This window comes from Pleurodeles waltl, chromosome 11 (assembly GCF_031143425.1).
Source record: "Pleurodeles waltl isolate 20211129_DDA chromosome 11, aPleWal1.hap1.20221129, whole genome shotgun sequence".
In the NCBI taxonomy this organism is placed as follows: Eukaryota; Metazoa; Chordata; class Amphibia; order Caudata; family Salamandridae; genus Pleurodeles; species Pleurodeles waltl.
In genome coordinates, this window is record NC_090450.1 from 54,032,972 (window position 1) to 54,052,068 (window position 19,097).

Here is a 19,097-nt window from a genome sequence, read left to right on the forward strand (position 1 = left end):
GCAGTCTGACCGCCAGGGACATAATTTGGCAGTTGGACTGCCTGTAGTGCACTAGTCTGACTGCCACTGCAAGTCTGGTGGTCAGAAGAACGGCAGACTCGTAATGAGGCTCTTAGGGCCATATTTATACTTTTTGACGCAAAACTGCGCTAATGCAGTTTTGCGTCAAAAAAATTAGCGCCGGCTAACGCCATTCTGAAGCACCATGCGGGCGCCGTATTTATTCAATGACGTTAGCCGGCGTTAGCCGCCGGCGCTGCCTGGTGTGCGTGGAAAAAAATGACGTACACCAGGCAGCGCCGGCGTAGGGGAATATGGAGCTTGGGCGCCAAAAAATGGGGCAAGTCAGGCTGAGGCAAATTTTTCACCTCTACCCGATTTGCGCCATTTTTTCTGACTCCCAACCCCCATTGAAATGACTCCTGTCTTAGCAAAGACAGGAGTCATGCCCCCTTGCCCAATGGCCATGCCCAGGGGACTTCTGTCCCCTGGGCATGGTCATTGGGCATAGTGGCATGTAGGGGGGCACAAATCAGGCCCCCCTATGCCACCAAAAAAAATTAAAAAAAATACTTACCTGAACTTACCTTAAGTTCCCTGGGATGGGTCTCTCCATCCTTGGGTGTCCTCCTGGGGTGGGCAAGGGTGGCAGGGGGTGTCCCTGGGGGCATGGGAGGGCACCTCTGGGCTCCTTCCGAGCCCACAGGTCCCTTAACGCCTGCCTTGTCTAGGCGCTAAAAAACGGCGCAAAAGCGGCTGGACGTCATTTTTTTTGACCCGCCCACTCCCGGGCGTGAATTTTGCCCGGGAGTGTAAATACGGCACACATGCCTCGGAGTCACTTTTTTAGACGGGAACGCCTACCTTGCATATCATTAACGCAAAGTAGGTGTCCACGCTAAAAAATGACGCAAACTCCATGGACTTTGGCGCTAGACGCGTCTAACGCCAAAGTATAAATATGGAGTTAGTTTTGCGTCGGAATTGCGTAAAAAAAAACGACGCAATTCCGGCGCAAACAGAGTATAAATATGCCCCTTAGTTTGCTAGAGAGTCAGATATTAGAGGTGAGAAGAATCAGAGTGTTGGCGGGGTTATAGGGAGCTCCACAGAAGGAAGCTGCTCTCCTCCTAAACTTAGGACAGACCCTGCTTCCCTTTTTGCATGAGTGATGTGACACTCAAAGCCCGAAAGGGTATTCTCTTGAATTATACTGGGTGTTCCCTTGTGGTATGTGGACAAAGCTATACCTTTCGGAAAAGCTCTAAATAGAGTGAAACATGTAAAATTCTTCATTCCAGGTTGGCTTAGATGGTATTTTACCAATCTAAAGCTGCAATACTGTGCCTGGAGTAGTGAGTGGCTTTTGTCATTGTTCAGCTGAGTGTGGATGTTACTTTCTAGTCCTATGATGTAAAAATGGAAAAAGGCTTTGCCACTCTCTAGCTCGACGTGGATGGCACTGTTCTAATGTATGATTAAACCTCTGCTGGAGAAACAGATATTTGGGGTGAGCATGTACAGAGTGTCGGTGGTGTTGGAGGGTGCTCCATTGAAAGGAGCTGCTCTCCACCTAAATTTGAGAACTACCCAGAGCCCGCTGCTCACTTTTTCTGAATAATTTATGTGCCACTCTTAGCTTAAAAGGGTATCTATTGATCGATCAATCTATCTATCTATCTATCAGACTTGACAGCCTTAGGGTGGTCACCATCAACTTTTTGCCTGCCTCCCTCCACTTTTTGACACTGTTTTTGCTGGTTTTAGGACTCTGCGCACTTTACCACTGCTAACCAGTGTTAACATGCAAATGCTCTCTCCCTTAAAACATGGTGACATTGGCTCATACCCAATTGGCTTAATTAATTTACTTATAAGTCCCTAGTAAAAGTGCACTAAATGTGCCCAGGGCCTGTAGATCAAATTCTACTAGTGGGCCTGCAGCACTGATTGTGCCACCCACATAAGTAGCCCCCTAACCATGTCTCAGGCCTGCCATTGCAAGGCTTGTGTGCAGTTTCACTGCCAATTCGACTTGGCATTTAAAAATAATTGCCAAGCCTTAAACTCCCCTTTTTCTACATATAAGGCACCCCTAAGGTAGGCCCTAGGTAACCCATATGGCAGGGTGGTATGTAGGGAAAAGGCAGGACATGTATCTGTGTAGTTTATATGTCCTGGTAATGTAAAACTCCTCAGTTCAGTTTACACTGCTGTGAGGCCTGCTCCTTTCATAGGCTAACATTAGGGCTACACTCATATACTGTTTGAGTGGTAGATTCCGATCTGAAAGGAGTAACAAGGTCATATTTAGTATGGCCAGAATGGTAATACAAAATCCTGCTGACTGGTGAAGTTGGATTCAATATTACTATTTTAGAAATGCCACTTTTAGAAAGAGAGCATTTCTCTGCACTTAAATCCTTCTGTGCCTTACAATCCACATCTGGCTGGGTTAGTTGACAGCTCCCTTGTGCATTCACTCAGACAACCGCAAACACAGGATGCTCAGTCACACTTGCACACATCTGCATACTGAATGGGTCTTCCTGGGCTGGGAGGGTGGAGGACCTGACACTTGCATGTCAAAGGACAGTGGCCTGCCATCGCACAATGGTCTGCCAACCCCCTACTGGGACCCTGGCAGACAGGATGGAACTGAAAGGGGACCTTGTGCACTTCTAAGCCATCCTTTGATGTCTCCCTCACTTCAAAGGCACATTTGGGTATTTAAACAGGGTCTCTGATCCTACCAACTCAGACACTTCTGGACAAGATACCACTGGGGAAGAAACTCTGAACCAGAACCTGCATCCTGCCAAGAGAAGCTGCCTGGCTGCCCAAAGGACTCACCTGACTGCTTTGCTGAAAAGGAGTGCTGCCTTGCTGTTGCCCTGCTGCCTTGCTGCCCTCTGGCTCTGCTGAGAAGTGCTCTCCAAAGGCTTGGATTGAGCATGCCTCCTGTTCTCTGAAGTCTCAGGGCCAAAAAGACTTAATCTCTGCAAAGAACTCCTTGTGTGGCGAAAAATAGATGCACAGCCTACCGGAATTGACACACAGCTTGCATTGTGGTGAGAAAGTCACCACATGCCGAACCGGAATGACGCAACCTGACTCCCCGAGTGGAGATCGACGCAGCACCAGCGTTGTGACAGGAACTTCGACGCACGCCCCACTGGATCGACGCATAGCAGCGCCGGAACAATGCAGCCCGACTTCCTGCGAGTAGAATCAGCACAGCGCCTGCCTTGCAACAGAAATTTCCCTACAACGCCCAGCTGATCGACGCAGGTCCTGTAACCTCGCTCCGCACGTCTAGGATTTCTCTGCATCATCCCTGGGGCGTCCAAATAACCCGCAACTCAAGAGGATCCAAGTCAGCGCGCCGGAAATCAACGCAACACCCTTGCTGGGTGGAAAATATTGACACATCGTCTCTGCGCACCCAGAGAAACCGACACACACATCCCAGTTTTCTACGCATCTCCTCCTCTGCAGTGCCTTGCAGATTATTTAGACACAAACAAGCTACTTTGTACTTGCAAGAGACACTTATTGCTTCAAAAGAACTAAAGACTATTTTTCATTATGAAAGTGATATCTCAACTTCTGCTTATCAAATCTTGATTGTTTGGACCTTATTCTACTCATATAAATATTCTATATTTTTCTAAACCTGTGTGGTGTATTTTTGTGGTGTTTATACTGTTTTATTGCATGATTTATTGCACAAAAACTTTACACATTGCCTTCTAAGTCAGGCCTGACTGCTCAGTGCCAAGCTACCAGAGGGTGGCACAGGATAATTTGGATTTTGAAGTATTTCATTAAAGACTTGGACATCCATGTTCTGTGTGCAGGGTGAGGTTATATAATAACTGTGCTGGGAGAGGCTAGAGCTTGGAATACTCAAGTTTACCACTCAGTGAACAGGTCATTCTCTGACACACGCAAAAGGGCCTTTCTTTCTAAAGCTACCATAAACTTATTATCCTAGCTTCAACTTTGTCCTCAGATTAAGGCCACATCATCTTACGCATTACAATCAATTGCACGGCCAAGAATTTGCACTGATGTATTTAGGATGCCTTTGGCACCACTGTACTAACGTGTGAACAGATTCACTAAAACGAATGTTCGCAAAATAAATTACTACCTTTTAAGCGTGTTTACCATTGTATTTCCTACAGCAGGGGAATGCGGATGTGCTCCTCAAATAAAATAAAACAAAAAAATATATACTGCCTGTTTTTCACTTGGACGCTTTCCCATTTTCTTCAAGAGCATGACCGGTTTGCTTTGCTATGCTTTGTTTTATTTTCCAAACCATTTCAATTTCTTCATTGGGTCCTAAAAAGGAGCATTTAGATACAAAGGGGCAGATTTATGGAAAGTGGCGCTGCACCGAGTGCAGAGCCACTTTCCCAGCGTCCCTTAGCACCTCCCTACCACCATCATATGTGCGCCATATTTAAAATACTGCACACCATGGCACAGGGGTGGGGAGCAATAGTGTCATTTTTGATGACGCTATTGGTGTACCCTGTATTAGTAGATCCAAAATACTAGCGCTACTCCTGCAGAGTACATAGGGGCCCATTCTAAAGAATGGAAGTCCCTTTTTAACGCCTGCTCTTGAGCATGCATTAAAAGTGCCGTAATAAATGGGGCAAGGAAATCTCATGGATTTCCTTGCGCCATTTTTCCAGCCCCCCTTAATGAGGGAACGCCCCCTTTGCATACATTATGCCTGGCCCAGGCATAATGTAGCGTTGTGCCACTCTGTAAATACGGCGTGGGGATTTTGGCCTTGCTGGGCCACATTACCGTCAAAATAAATTACGTTAATATGGCGCATGAGGTGGCGCTAGTGGCCTATAAATACGCCCCAGAATTTCTATGTATTTGTCCAGCATATGTATCATGGCAGAGATAACACGAAATCATCCAGTGTGCTGTTAAAGGGCTCAGTGGTACTTGATGATGTTTCCAGGGTCATCTGAGTGCCGGTCAGGAACATAAATAAGCCTTGCAGCATGTAAGAATGGCGAGGGCCTTTAAGGGAAGTGGATGAGCAAAATGAAACATGCAGAAAATATCCACAATTTAATTTTTTTCCGATACACAATTTACAGGCTTGAAAAGGAAGACCAGTATTTGTAATGTGATAAATGCTTTTGAAGTAGGTATTGATTATAAAATAAAGGTTCGCCAGGCCAGCGACGCTGCGGGCTTCATTTGTAATTAGCTGGGGCTCCAGATCGGTTTTTGCTTGGGATGCTTTCTCTCAGGCGCATTTCTAGATTATAAGGTGTTAATCATGCTGGTAGAGACGAAGAGACGAATATTGTGTGCACTGGGGCCATGCTGATATGGCTAGGTCTCAGACAGTAGGTGAGCTGAACTTTCCCTTCCAGTGGTAGGAGATCTCAAGTACCTATATACTTTAAAATAAAAAAAAAGATGTTCGGCCGATAGAAAAATCAAAGTCTCTTCAAGAAGTTTGTGGACATGAGTAGGACATGTACTATGAGACCAGAATTACAAAGATGTTTTATGATGTCAAAGTAACTAAACAGTACAAACAATGAAAAGAAAATATATTTAAATACACTGACGTTTTTTCAAATGATGGAACTGGAATCAACATTGAACACATGGAATGGAACCATGGAGTAGTATATTAACTAAGGTCCCAAGATTGTCCAATGCATTGTTGTTTTGCATCTGAGACATCTTTTCCTGATGAAGCATTGACATTTGATGTTCAAAGGAGAAATGTCAAATGGTGTTGTCCAGATGATTGTTTGATACCTGATCAGAAATCGATTGTGATGCTGAATACTGAGGCTATGAATAATGCATTACAGGAATATTGTGGCCAAACTATCAAGGGCCAGTGTCCAGGCCTGCCCCTATCCTCCAATGGACAGCCAACCCCCTGCTGCACATGGCTTTGGCAGTGCGTGGCAAAATGTTGACTACAGAGCATGGCCCAACTCCCTCTGGCAGCCAACCCCCACCACACATGAATTACAGTCCTGTGCAGCAGGGCCTCGGCTGCATGGTATGACCTGTAGCCAGGCCCTTTGCCCTACCTCCTGCAGGTGGGTTTCTGCCTACCCACACAGTCAAGTAGCACCAACGGGCACCCACCCAACATTTACAATTTTTTAAATATTTTTTTTCACTGACAGAAGCACCCCTCCAAGGTACTGTGTGATGGTGCAAGCTTCACTTTTTAACACTTATGCTGTCCTACGGCACCTCATGGGAGCGCCTCTCTGGGTCCTGCAAAAGTACTGAGGGACCAGCAGGGCAAAAGTCTTTGGTTTTTTTTTTGGCCCCCAGAGGGGTCCTTCTTGGGCCCCTCACAAGAACCAGGGGATCAGGGCACCCCTACACTACCACCTTATACATTATTGTTTTTTAAAACTCAGGACAGGGGGCTAAGTGCATGAGTGTTAAAAAAAAATATTTGGGCAGCAACACTTCTGTTGATGATGCGACCAGCCAATCAGATAGTTCAGTACCAACGGACCAATGGCAAAAAAAGCCCTTTTGACCACTCGGAATGCTCCATTTTTCAAATTCCCTCTACTGTGGGAATACTTAACCCCCAGGGGCATATGGGTAGACTCACAATGGGACCCTGTTAATTGGCTGGATACAACATAGACAACATGTTCTGGTACATCAAACACACAAAAGGTGATGGGAGGAATGCTTGCAATAGGCCTTACAACTGGAAATCTCTCCAGGTAGCATTTCAACTCATCATTATTTTGCCCACTATGACACCTCAGTTTGGACCCAGCCATATGCAAATCAACCTTCACTCTGCTCCAATAGGAACAGTCAAGCCTGAACTGTCAGAAAAGGTCTTACCTGAACTGAAACACGAGCAACCTTAGACTGGTTTAACACTGATTGGCGGCTCTCCTGTCAGGTGTAACTTGGTTTCAGTGGAAGAGTGAGCATGGGACTCAAGACTAGATATATCATTGCCACTTATAGCAATGCACCAAGCACACAAAAGGTGATGGGAGGGATGTTCGTAATAAGTCAAACCACTGGAAGTTGCTTGAGGTAGGATTTCATTCCATTGTTGTTTTGTCACCATGGGTTCTTAGTTTGGGCCCAACCATATGCAAATCAGTTTTGTCCTGCTCGGATAGGAACTGGTTGGATACCACCAGTGGAGTGAATAAAGAGCAAAAGTAACATTGTCATTATGTGTGAGGATGAACACATGTCGAGGAGCATTATTTTGAACTCTTGAGCTTAGTGAGACAGAAGAAGTGCTGGCCTGTATAGAGTGTTACCATACTTCAGACAGGACATGACACAAGCCATTTTCTGAGAGGAATATAGCAATGCCATGATCACTTTCAGAACCCCAAAAAGGAAGATTGTGGTTCTGTAGGCATCATTTATCTGTGGAGAGGATGAGAAATGTCTTTTGAAGATCAAGCCAAGGTTAAATGGTTGGTTCATCAGGGTAGGAGAAGAAAGGAAATCCTTGGGTCAAGAGATAAGGAGATGAGATGGGATGAACAATTCAAAGAGAAGAGCTATTGTTTTCCCACATTAAGGCATAGCTAGTTATGATGCAACCACAGATGAGTATGCAAGAGACACTAGGATAATGTGAGAAAGTCCCTGGGGTTTTCTATGGGCTCTGGTGGAGTTGTGCGTCATCAGTGTACATTTGGTCCTCAATCTAATAGGAGTCAAGGACGCCTGCAAAGAGAACATTGAAGCAATAAATAAGATGGGAGAGAAGGCAGTTTTGGTCTTGGACATTCAGTAATTGCATGTTTAATATGTCTGGGAAGTCATCCTGGGAGAGTTCTGTGACTTCAGCAGAGTCTTTGAATGAGAAACTATAGAAGATCAGATGACGCTTTGCATGTTAATCCGTCCTTTCAAGTTTCTATGGTGTGGCTAAACCAGACACTTGCAAAGATGTTGAATGAAGGTAAAAACCTAAAAAGTTGGTCTTCCTGGAAAATGTTCCCTTTTTCTTTCAGTTATATTTTGTTGGCTCTTTCGATGATAAATGTGTTACTGCATTTCTTTTACTTCAAATGAGACTACCCACCCCCTTTAGAAAACCCCCCACTGGATATGAAGAGAGAGTTATAGCCAAGTGCACTCAAAAATACTTTTTGTTTTAAACCTGCGTTTAATCGACATCAGCTTCTTAAAGGGTAACTCAGTTTCACTGCTGTCAGCAATTTTGGACAACCCAAAAATAGCCCACCCCCTCATAGGTAAACAGACATATGGTGTGAGATACTTCATATCTAACCCCCCATCCCCATATCATGTAACTCTCATGTCAATTTCTCCATCGCCAATAACGTTTATAATTTGCTCACCCGTTCCGCTACTGCTGGCGTGGTTGCAGATATCCACTTTTGAGCAATTAATTTTTTCACTGCCAGTAACATAGTGGTAATTGTCTGCACAGGGAGCTAACACAGCCTGCTGAGTGTCCATACATCTGCTTCAATTTCACTGGTTAATTTGCCACATCATCATGTGTTCTCTTTTTCTTTCTTTATAAGAATTTGAGGCCATGTGTACAGAGTTTTTTTGTGTTCGCAAACGTGCCTATTCGTATAATCATCCCATTGCGAATGCATAAAGGCTTTTCTAGACAAACAAAGCCCTATTTGCGATTTGGTAAAGAAAACAGGCTGTATTTAAAAAAAAAAGAGATTGCTTTATTGGAAAGCAATCACAGACATGGTGGGCTACTGGCACCAGTGGCCACCATTCTTGTGATTTTTGTGATTGTCAAAGGTTCGCAAACTGATATTTATGAGGTAGGTCTATCTGTGACCCATTGTGAAACACACATTTGTACATGGGCCTTTGCGATTACCAAATAGAGAATTGCAAACATTTAAATTTGTACATGTGGCCCTTAGTTTTAACTAACTAGAATTAACCCAGCATGGCTCTGATCGAGTGCACATTATATACACAAAACTCGGCACTAAGCATTCAAAGAGCTAATCCATCCAGCCAGTGATTTACTTTCTTCCCCCTTCCCCTTTACAGCGGTTTAGACAAATACACAAACACGTGAAGATCAGACTGTAGCAGGAACATGTCATGAACCATACCTAAATGTCTTGCCTCAGTCACTAGAAGTAATCTCAAAGCACAGTATCCATGCAATGTATGAAATAGATGCCATACCTGTATACACGTACTCCATGTAACTGGGATGCTGTTTTGCAAAAACTTCTTTCACTTTTTCAGTTTTGTCTGCCCGTAGTTTAATTGCAAATGGTGTGTACATCACAGAAAAAGTTTCAGTTCTGGTGATGGCTTCTTCAATCATAGCCTGAAAGATATACAAACATAAGGTGACAAAAAGGTGGGGTTACACAAGGCTTTATGAAATTAACAGCCTGAATTGATAATTGCCTTTTATGTCTTATAAGTTATGTTGAAATTAAGCAATATAAAATGGAGTGAAAAATGTCAATAGCTAAATGTCAATAGATAAGCAACCCATCCTTTTATATGTGTTAAGGAGTTACTGTGACCTGAAACATAGTGCAGACCCAGGGGTGGAATGCAGGTCCCTGCGTCCCCTGGAACACAGGGGGATGGCAACTGCTCAGGCGGACACCATTGAATTCAGCCCTAGGCCAATGAATATCTGTGAAATGTGGGATACTCAGGACTCCTCATCTCATTTTGCAAGGGGCTCCACCATTTTGCGTTACACCACTGTGCAGACCAAGATTTAGATAGTTTAAAAACCCCACTTTTCTCCCCCCTCCCTGCCTTTCATCCTCATCTTCTTCTCCCAAGCATGCTGCGATTTTTTCTATAGCAACCACTGTCCTCTCCCCTCCACAGCACTTCCACTTCTACTTCCAATTCCATTTCAGCCCCTTCTTTAACCAAGCCGGGCACAGGCCAATTGATTGACTGCCACTCTCCTTAATGTAACCTTCCTTCCACCCTCTTGTGATTAGTTTTTCTCCTAATACCTCTGTTCACCCACTCCCCTGCTTTTGTTTCTACTCTAACGTGAAGTTGGTGGCCTCACTTCCTTTCCACCATGGCTGCACACAATTGCCTTTGAGGGAGGAGGGGACCAATGTGGATGATGGGAAATAGGTGTCTATGATCTCAACATACACATGTGGTCTACCACAGAAGACTATCAATTGTGAATGTTACACTCTTCCCACAAACCTGATTTCGACCCAGAGCCTAGTGTTGGAACAATAGCCATGCACTGATGCGTACAGGATACACTTTAGTAGCATTCCTGTTTGCATTTACTAAAAGCATTGGCTCTGCTTAGGAACAATCAAAACCATTGTGGTGTTGAAGATGTTGACTCCTTTGGATAAATAATAGACATTGTGAGCCAGCAAACCTGAAAAAGGACATTATATCACAGTGATCAAAAGAGTGGAACATCTATTTTGCTTTTTCTATGTCGGTGAGCAGCACCAGGTAATTTTTGTTCTCATATTTATTACATGTTTGTTCAAGATCCAGGGGTATCAGCATGCCACACAAGCAACAACATTGACGGAGAGCTTCAGAAAGAACATCGTGTGTATGACTAATTCAAGCTTCAAAGAACAACATAGGTGATCAAGGAAGGTGAACGCAGGAGAACAAGTGGGCCATGGGCATCCAAGAAACCATAGTGTTTTCTATCCAAGGATCCCTGATGGGGGAGGGTTAAGTGTGCAGTTATGAAAACTAACAAAAGTGAGTTTTCTCAGAGGTAGGAGGGCGGTATCAGGTGGGACAGGTAAAAGAAAGGACAAGAAGAAATACAATTGGGAAGTAAGAAAGCTATAACTAAAAGGCTAGGATTAAGACCAGGGACAAAATAAAAACAATCATTGTATGATCAGGGTTGACATTTATTGAAATATTGGTTCGATAAGTTGATTTTGAGATTCCTTCAGAAGCTTACCAGAATTTCAGAAGGATGGGAACGGAGTTCCAAAATGCTGGAACTGCTCACGAGGAGACTTGAGTTGTAGTTTTACTTGTTTTAGCCTCAATCTAAAAAAAGTTCAATACTTTTTACTTTTAAATTTGCTCAAGAGGTCCTAATGCGGGGTAATTCATCTGCTAGTCGCATTACCAATATGTAAGCCTTCGCCCAATTTGTTTCAATTTGCTACCTTTTCTAAAATGCATTTTGTAACTCCATTCATCAGCCATATACTAGATATGAGATAATGCTGCCACCTAGAGATCTTGGCTGCCATTGGAGCAATCAATGAAGTTATGCTCTTGTCTTTGGCAGCAGTCATTTGCCCAAATTTAAGAAGGCCTAGTGCCATATTAGTGTCATTTTTTTTTTTTACACTAAAGTGGCGTTAGGCTTGCAAAATCACAGCACCATATATACAAAGTGGCGCAATGCATTGCACCACTTTCCAACAATTTGCACCACATTATGCATACACCATGCATAAAATATCCAAAGGGGGCATTCCGGTGCAAGGAGGCCCACAAAAATGTTGGTGTTGTTGCCCCTGAAAGCAAGCATTAAAATGCCGCACCCATTGTAATCAATGGGCCTGCTTGCACTTTGCTAAGCACCACAATATGGTCAAAAATGTTGACGCTATTGTTCCTAATACGGCCATGGTGCACGGTATCATAAATACAGCGCACAAATGGTGGCGTTAGGGGGAGGCGCATGGGGTGCAGGAAAAGTGGCGCTGCATTGAATGCAGAGCCACTTTTTCTTAAATTCGGCCTTTAGGCCCTGGTTTATACTTTTTTACGCAAAACTGCACTAACGCAGATTAGCCTCAAAAAGTATACTGCCGGCTAGCACCATCCCAAGACGCCGGCCGGGCGTCATATTCATGGGGTGACGGTAGCCATTGGTAAGGCATAAAAAAAGAACGCTAGCCGGGTGGGGGAGGCGCAGGAGGACAGGGGGTTTAGCATCAAAGGATGACGCTAGTATGGGCAGAGGCATAAATACTGCCTCTAACCAGACTAGCGTCATTTTCTGACATTAAAACCCCATAGACATGAATCCTGTCTTAGGACAGGAGTCATGGCCACCACCCCAATGGCTATACCCAGGGGACATATGTGACCTGTGCCTGTCTATTGGGCCCAGTGCCATGTAGGGGGCCAAAGTAGGCCCCCCCATGGCACTGCAAAAAATAAAATAAAATACTTACCTCTACTCACCTATACTTACCTGGGATGGGGTCCCTCATCCTCTGCTGTCCTTCTGGTGTAGGAGTCCCTGGGGCTGGGGAAGGGCACCTGTGGGCTCTTTCCATGGTCTCTGACCATGGAAAAAGGCCCACATGTCCTCTAATGCCTGCCCACACCCAGGCGTGAAATAATGGTGCTAAGCAAGCTTAGCACCATTATTTAAGGCCCCCATCCCCTGTGCTTGATTTTAGCATGGAGGATAAATATGGCACTGAGGACATATCATCATGTTTTGCCCAGGAAGGCCTACCTTGCATCTCATGGACGCACAGTAGTTTTTCACAGGCAAAAAATGACTTAACTCCAATATTTTGGCGCTAGACATGTCAATGCCAAAATATAAATATGGAGTTCAGTTTGTGCTGAATTAGCGTAAAAAAAAATTGATGCTAATTCAGCACAGAGCATAAATATGCCCCTTAGTGCTTCCAGGCAGGTGAATTTTGTGAAAGGATTAATGATGCCATTTACTGTCTAGGGGATGTAGAAGATCTACAAAATCAAAGTAGAAGACCCTCCGATTAAACTTATAGCTCCACTGCCCTATATACAGGTGAGAGAACCAGAAGGATTCTGAAAGTGCAGTTTCAGCGTGCTTCACCTTAGAAAACCCATGACTTGAGGACCCATCCACCAGAGGGCTGCCAGGTCCCAGTGACTTTCGCCCCACCCTATTTGGTGCATGGTGACCGACACTCAACTTTCCTGGCCTGGAAAAACAATGGAGGCCCAGAAGTAGGGCGACCACTCATCCGTAATTTTCACAGACTGTCCGTAATTTCGCCGTGCGGTCTGCTGTCCGTGATGAAAGGCTTAACGGATAGCATTTGTCCATAATTTTAGCCTTTCGCCGAAAGGGCAAAATGTAATTAGGACAGATCAGTTTCCCCAACTGGACTGAAAGGCAGAGAGTCTCCTGTGCTCTGAGGGAGGGAAGGGCAAACAGATAAGAAAAGGCCTTCTTGCCAGGGTGTCTCCTTCCCTAAAGAAATGCAAATGTGCGCAACTGGTAAATCTGCAAATGTAAAGGGGCTTGAAAATCTGCATTGACTTTAATCAAAGGAGTCACTTGAAGCTTTATGACGCTAAAGAACGAGTTACTTACCTTCGGTAACGACTTTTCTGGTGGATACATTAGCTACCTGTGGATTCCTCACCTAATGAATACTCCCATGGCTCCAGCATTCGACGGAAATCTTCTTACTAGTCTCTGCACGTCGACGAGGACGTCACTCTAGCCCACGCGACGCCGTCTGACGTCATACAGGCAATAAGAGGTCCTCGACGACGTGCGGACATCAGTACCAATCATTTTTTACGTGCATGAGAACAACCAGGCAATGCAATGAAAGAGCAAGGCAACATCCCATTACATTGTAAAAATACACAACATTGCATGAATAACTGTAAATCTTTTATATATATATATATATATATATATATATATATATATATATATATATATATATATATATATAAACTCTCTCTTTTTTTTTAAATATATATCTACACATCAAGTATATACACAAAGATATATACATATAATATATATACAACGTCCATTGCATCCTTAAAGACCAAGAGGAGCGTACTCAAGGATTACTTGGCAAGACCAGAAAGGCAACGGGGAGGCGGGTGGGACCGTGAGGAATCCACAGGTAGCTAATGTATCCACCAGAAAAGTCGTTACCGAAGGTAAGTAACTCGTTCTTCTGATGGATACAACTACCTGTGGATTCCTCACCTAATGAATAGAGTCCCAAAGCAGTACCACGCCTGGCGGTGGGTGCCTAAATGGTCAAACCAAGAAATCCTGCAGCACTGACCGTGCAAAATGGCCGTCCCTTCTAACCTCAGAATCCAAACAGTAATGTTTTGCAAAAGTGTGAAGGGACGACCAAGTTGCGGCCTTGCAGATGTCGACCACAGGAACACCTCTGGCCAAGGCCGAAGTGGCCGACTTAGCTCTGGTGGAATGAGCTCTAATGCCCTCAGGAGGATCCTTCTTTGCCAAAGAGTAACAGATTTTAATGCAAAGAACAACCCACCTGGATAGTGTTCTCTTGTGGACTGCCTTTCCTCTCCTCTTGCCCACGTATCCAATAAACAGCTGATCCTCCAGCCTGAAATCCTTTGTTCTATCAATAAAGAAGCTCAACGCTCTCTTTGGGTCCAGACGGTGCAGTCTTTCTTCCTCTTTGGAAGGATGAGGCGGAGGATAGAACGTGGACAAAGTAATTGCCTGAGCCAAATGGAAGGGTGAAACAACCTTCGGGAGGAAAGCAGCCTTGGTCCTCAACACCACCTTATCCCCATAAAAAGTTGTATAAGGGGGCTTTACTGATAAGGCCTGCAACTCACTCACTCTCCTTGCTGATGTTATAGCTATCAGGAAGACTGTTTTTAAAACCAAATACCTTAAGGGGCAAGAATGCATAGGTTCAAAAGGGGACCCCATAAGGAAAGTCAGGACCAAGGACAAATCCCATTGCGGCATAACGAATGGCTTTGGAGGATATTTATTTAGAAGACCTTTCAAGAATCTGATAACAATAGGGGATTTAAATAAAGATGGTTGGTCTGGAAGACATATGAAGGCTGACAAGGCCGATAAATAACCCTTAATGGTAGCCACTGCACAACCTTTCTGCGCTAGAGACAGAGCAAAAGACAAAACGTCCGATAGATGAGCATGCAAAGGATCAATCTGCCTCTCTCCACACCACGCAACAAATTTAGACCATCTATTAGCGTAGATAGATTTAGTGGAGTGTCGCCTGGCCGCTAATATAACATCCACTACCTCAGGTGGGAGAGAGAAGGAACTCAGGTTGCCCCGTTCAATCTCCAGGCATGTAGGTGCAGACTCTGGAGGTTGGGGTGTAGAACCTGTCCCTGCGACTGCGAGAGGAGGTCTGCACTGAAAGGGAGACGGAGCGGAGGGCACATTGAGAGTTGGAGAAGGTCGGAGTACCATACCCTCCTTGGCCAATCCGGAGCTATTAGGATGACTAGAGCCCGGTCCTGGCGAATCTTCCTCAATACTCGAGGAATCAAGGGTTTGGGAGGAAACGTGTAAAGCAACTGGCCGCACCAGGTTATTTGAAACGCGTCCCCCAACGCTCCCTGCATCGGATACTGGAGGCTGCAGAATAACGGACAATGCGCGTTCTCTCGAGTGGCAAACAGATCTACCCGAGGAAACCCCCACCTCTGGAAGATTAAACAGACTTGATCTGGATGGAGACGCCACTCGTGGTCTGCCGAGAAATGGCGACTGAGACTGTCCGCACGCACGTTCAAGACTCCGGCCAGATGGTTTGCTATCAAGCAAATCTGATGGTCCTTTGCCCAGGACCATAGTCGAAGAGCTTCTCTGCAGAGAAGGTACGACCCCACTCCTCCCTGCTTGTTTATGTACCACATCGTGGTAGTATTGTCCGTTAGGACCTGTACCGACTGACCACGAAGGGAAGGGAGGAAGGCCTTGAGAGCCAGACGTACAGCCCGTAACTCTAACAGATTGATGTGAAACATCTGTTCCTCTGGAGACCAAAGACCTTTGATCTCCAGATCCCCCAGATGAGCTCCCCACCCTAGAGTGGAAGCATCCGTTATGACTGTGGCCACTGGTGGCGACTGCTGGAACGGCTTTCCTTGTGAAAGATTGTTGCTTGCAATCCACCACTTCAAATCCACAGCAGCATCTCTGGAGATCTTGACAGTACCCTCTAGATCCCCTTTGTGTTGAGACCACTGCCTTCGGAGGCACCACTGAAGAGCCCTCATGTGCCAGCGTGCATGCGTGACCAACAGAATGCAGGAGGCAAACAGACCGAGCAGACGAAGGACCTTGAGGACTGGAACTACCGCTCCATTTCGAAACATTGGAACCAAATCCTGAATATCTTGAATCCGCTGAGGCGGAGGAAAGGCCCGACCCAATGTTGTATCCAGTACTGCCCCTATGAACAGGAGGCGCTGAGAGGGCTCTAGGTGAGATTTGGGCTCGTTCACCGAAAAACCCAGGTCGAACAACAACTGGGTTGTTGACTGCAGATGATGAGACACAAGCTCCGGGGACTTGGCTTTGATCAACCAGTCGTCCAAGTAAGGGAATACTGCTATCCCCTTCCTTCTGAGTTCTGCCGCAACCACCGACATCACCTTCGTGAAGACTCGAGGTGCTGAAGTAAGACCAAACGGAAGGACCGCAAACTGATAGTGCTGCGATCCCACCACAAACCGGAGATACTTCCTGTGTGACTTGAGTATCGGGATATGAAAGTAAGCATCCTGCAAGTCGACAGACACCATCCAGTCTTCCTTGTTCAACGCCAAAAGCACCTGTGCTAGGGTCAGCATCTTGAACTTTTCCTGCTTGAGGAACCAATTCAAGATCCTCAGGTCCAGAATTGGTCTCAAACGACCATCCTTCTTGGGAATCAGGAAATACCTTGAGTAACATCCTCGACCCCTTTCCTGCTCTGGGACCAACTCCACGCGCCCTTTGAAAGGAGGACTTGTACCTCCTGTTCTAGCAACAGGAGGTGTTCTTCTGAACAATAAGAAGGGCGGGGCGGGATGAGGGGCGGGAACTCCCGAAAGGGAAGGGTGTAGCCTTTTCCCACAATACTGAGAACCCAAGTGTCCGTTGTAACAGTCTTCCATTTTGTGAGAAAATGCTGTAATCTTCCCCCTACAGGAGAGGAGTGAGTGGGAAATGGTGGAAGCCTAAGGCTGCTTCCCCTGCTGCACCCCGCCAGAGGATGAGGAAGAGGCAGAGTGCTGCTGAGAGGCTCCTCTGGTGCGGACCCTACCTCTCCCCCTAAAAGATCTATAGGGATGGGAAGAGGCAGGTTGCTGATATCTTCCCCGAAAGGAAGAGGAGGAAGAGCCACGCCCAAATCCACGAAACCTCCTGAAAAATCTGGAAGAGGCCGTGGCAGAAGGAGCTTGGAGCCCTAACGACTTAGCTGTGGCCCTGCTTTCCTTAAAACGTTCTAAGGCCGAATCAGCCTTGGCCCCAAACAGTTTGTCCCCATCAAACGGGAGATCCAACAATGTGGACTGTACATCCGCAGAAAAGCCCGAGTTACGGAGCCAGGCCCGTCTCCTTGCCACCACAGTTGTGCCCATTGCTCTGGCTACCGAGTCGGTGGTATCCAGTCCCGTCTGGATAATCTGGGTCGCAGCAGCCTGGGCATTTGAAGCAAGATCCAAAAGACCCTGGGGAAGCTCTGTAAACAATGAGGAAATGTCATCCATCAGAGCATGAATATACCTCCCCAGGATACAGGTTGCATTAGTGGCTTTTAACGCCAGACTGCAGGACGAAAAAATCTTCTTGGACTGCACCTCTAGTTTCTTAGCTGAAGCAGATGGACCCACCGGAGTCACAGGCCGAAATCCCGACGTCGACGGGATGGAAATCCCCGGGGCCAATCCTTCTGACGCCACCGGAGCGGCCACCGGCGCCGACACTGGCGCCGAGCCCACGTTCCCAAAAGGGAGAAAGGGCATAAAGGGTGCCGGCCGAAGAGGCGCAGGATCACCCAAAGAAAAGGCCAAAGGCCCAGCCGGAGCACCCCCTGGAGCCATCTGTTGGAAGATGGCATACATCGCATTCAAGAATGCGGAACTATCGGCTCCAGGGGTGGGAAAAGCCGGATACTGAGGTGCCTGTCTCGGAGGCGACCCCGACGCCGGCCTCGACGTCTGCGCCGGAGAAAACACCTGAGGCTCCAATACCTCAATCACCGACGCCTGTCCAGGGGAAGTTGGAGACGCCGGAGAGGGCAACGGCGTCGAAGGATGCGGCGTAACCGTGGGACTGATCTCCCATGTCCTTCGGCGCCGATCCGAAGACCTGGAACGAGTCTCCTTCGAATGACGCCGAGATTCTCTACGGCGCCGGGAGTCTCGATGACGCCGATGTCTTGGAGAAGAAGACTTCTTGTGATGCTTCTCCTTCGATTTTGCCATAAACAGCTTTGCCTCACGTTCTTTGAGGGCCTTCGGATTCATGTGCTGGCATGAATCACAAGTCGAGACGTCGTGGTCGGAGCTCAAACACCAAAGGCAATCGGAATGAGGATCCGTCACCGACATCTTGCCTCCACACTCACGACAAGGCTTGAATCCAGACTTTCTCTGCGACATTATTACCACAGCGAAAGACTACGCAGCAAAAATACACTGTAACCACAAAAGTAACAGTTGCTCCCTCGAAGATAACCGTTTCGAATGCACGGAGAAAAGGGAACTGACGTCCGCACGTCGTCGAGGACCTCTTATTGCCTGTATGACGTCAGACGGCGTCGCGTGGGCTAGAGTGACGTCCTCGTCGACGTGCAGAGACTAGTAAGAAGATTTCCGTCGAATGCTGGCGCCATGGGAGTATTCATTAGGTGAGGAATCCACAGGTAGTTGTATCCATCAGAAGATATGTTCTTTTAGAGAGGTATTGTAAGAGTGTTCCAAGGTGAACTGTGGAGAGTGTGGTTTTATTGGACTGTTAAACAAATATTAGTACTAGTTATTAACTGTATGTTATTCAAATCTGTATTTTAGAAGGACTTTTTTTATTTAACCAAAATGTATTTGTGCATTTTGTAGCAGGTCTATTAATATGATGTGTGCAATGCATGTTTAAAATAAGGACTAACACATTCACAGTTCTTTCAAGGACCTCGGTTCTCATAGTACTAACAAACATTGGCAAACTCAAAAGATCTTCTCTACGCAAGAGTTATTGGCTTTGCAAATGTGGTTTAGCCATGTTATACACCAGAGGGCTGCTGTTCAGCATAGCTAAATGATAGTGGAGTAGAGTAGCATAGGGGCAGTGG

The 19,097-nt window shown here is 45.9% G+C and overlaps 1 protein-coding gene across 1 annotated transcript in view; it reads right to left on the reverse strand.

Annotated features, from left to right (window-relative positions):
- The window catches only part of SPATA16 (spermatogenesis associated 16), a 552,592-nt gene that overhangs the window by 223,985 nt on the left and 309,510 nt on the right, over positions 1-19,097 (reverse strand). The window contains exon 5 of the mRNA XM_069212614.1: positions 9,214-9,361. Coding sequence (XP_069068715.1) covers positions 9,214-9,361 — 148 coding nt within the window. The remainder of the gene's footprint in view (positions 1-9,213; positions 9,362-19,097) is intronic.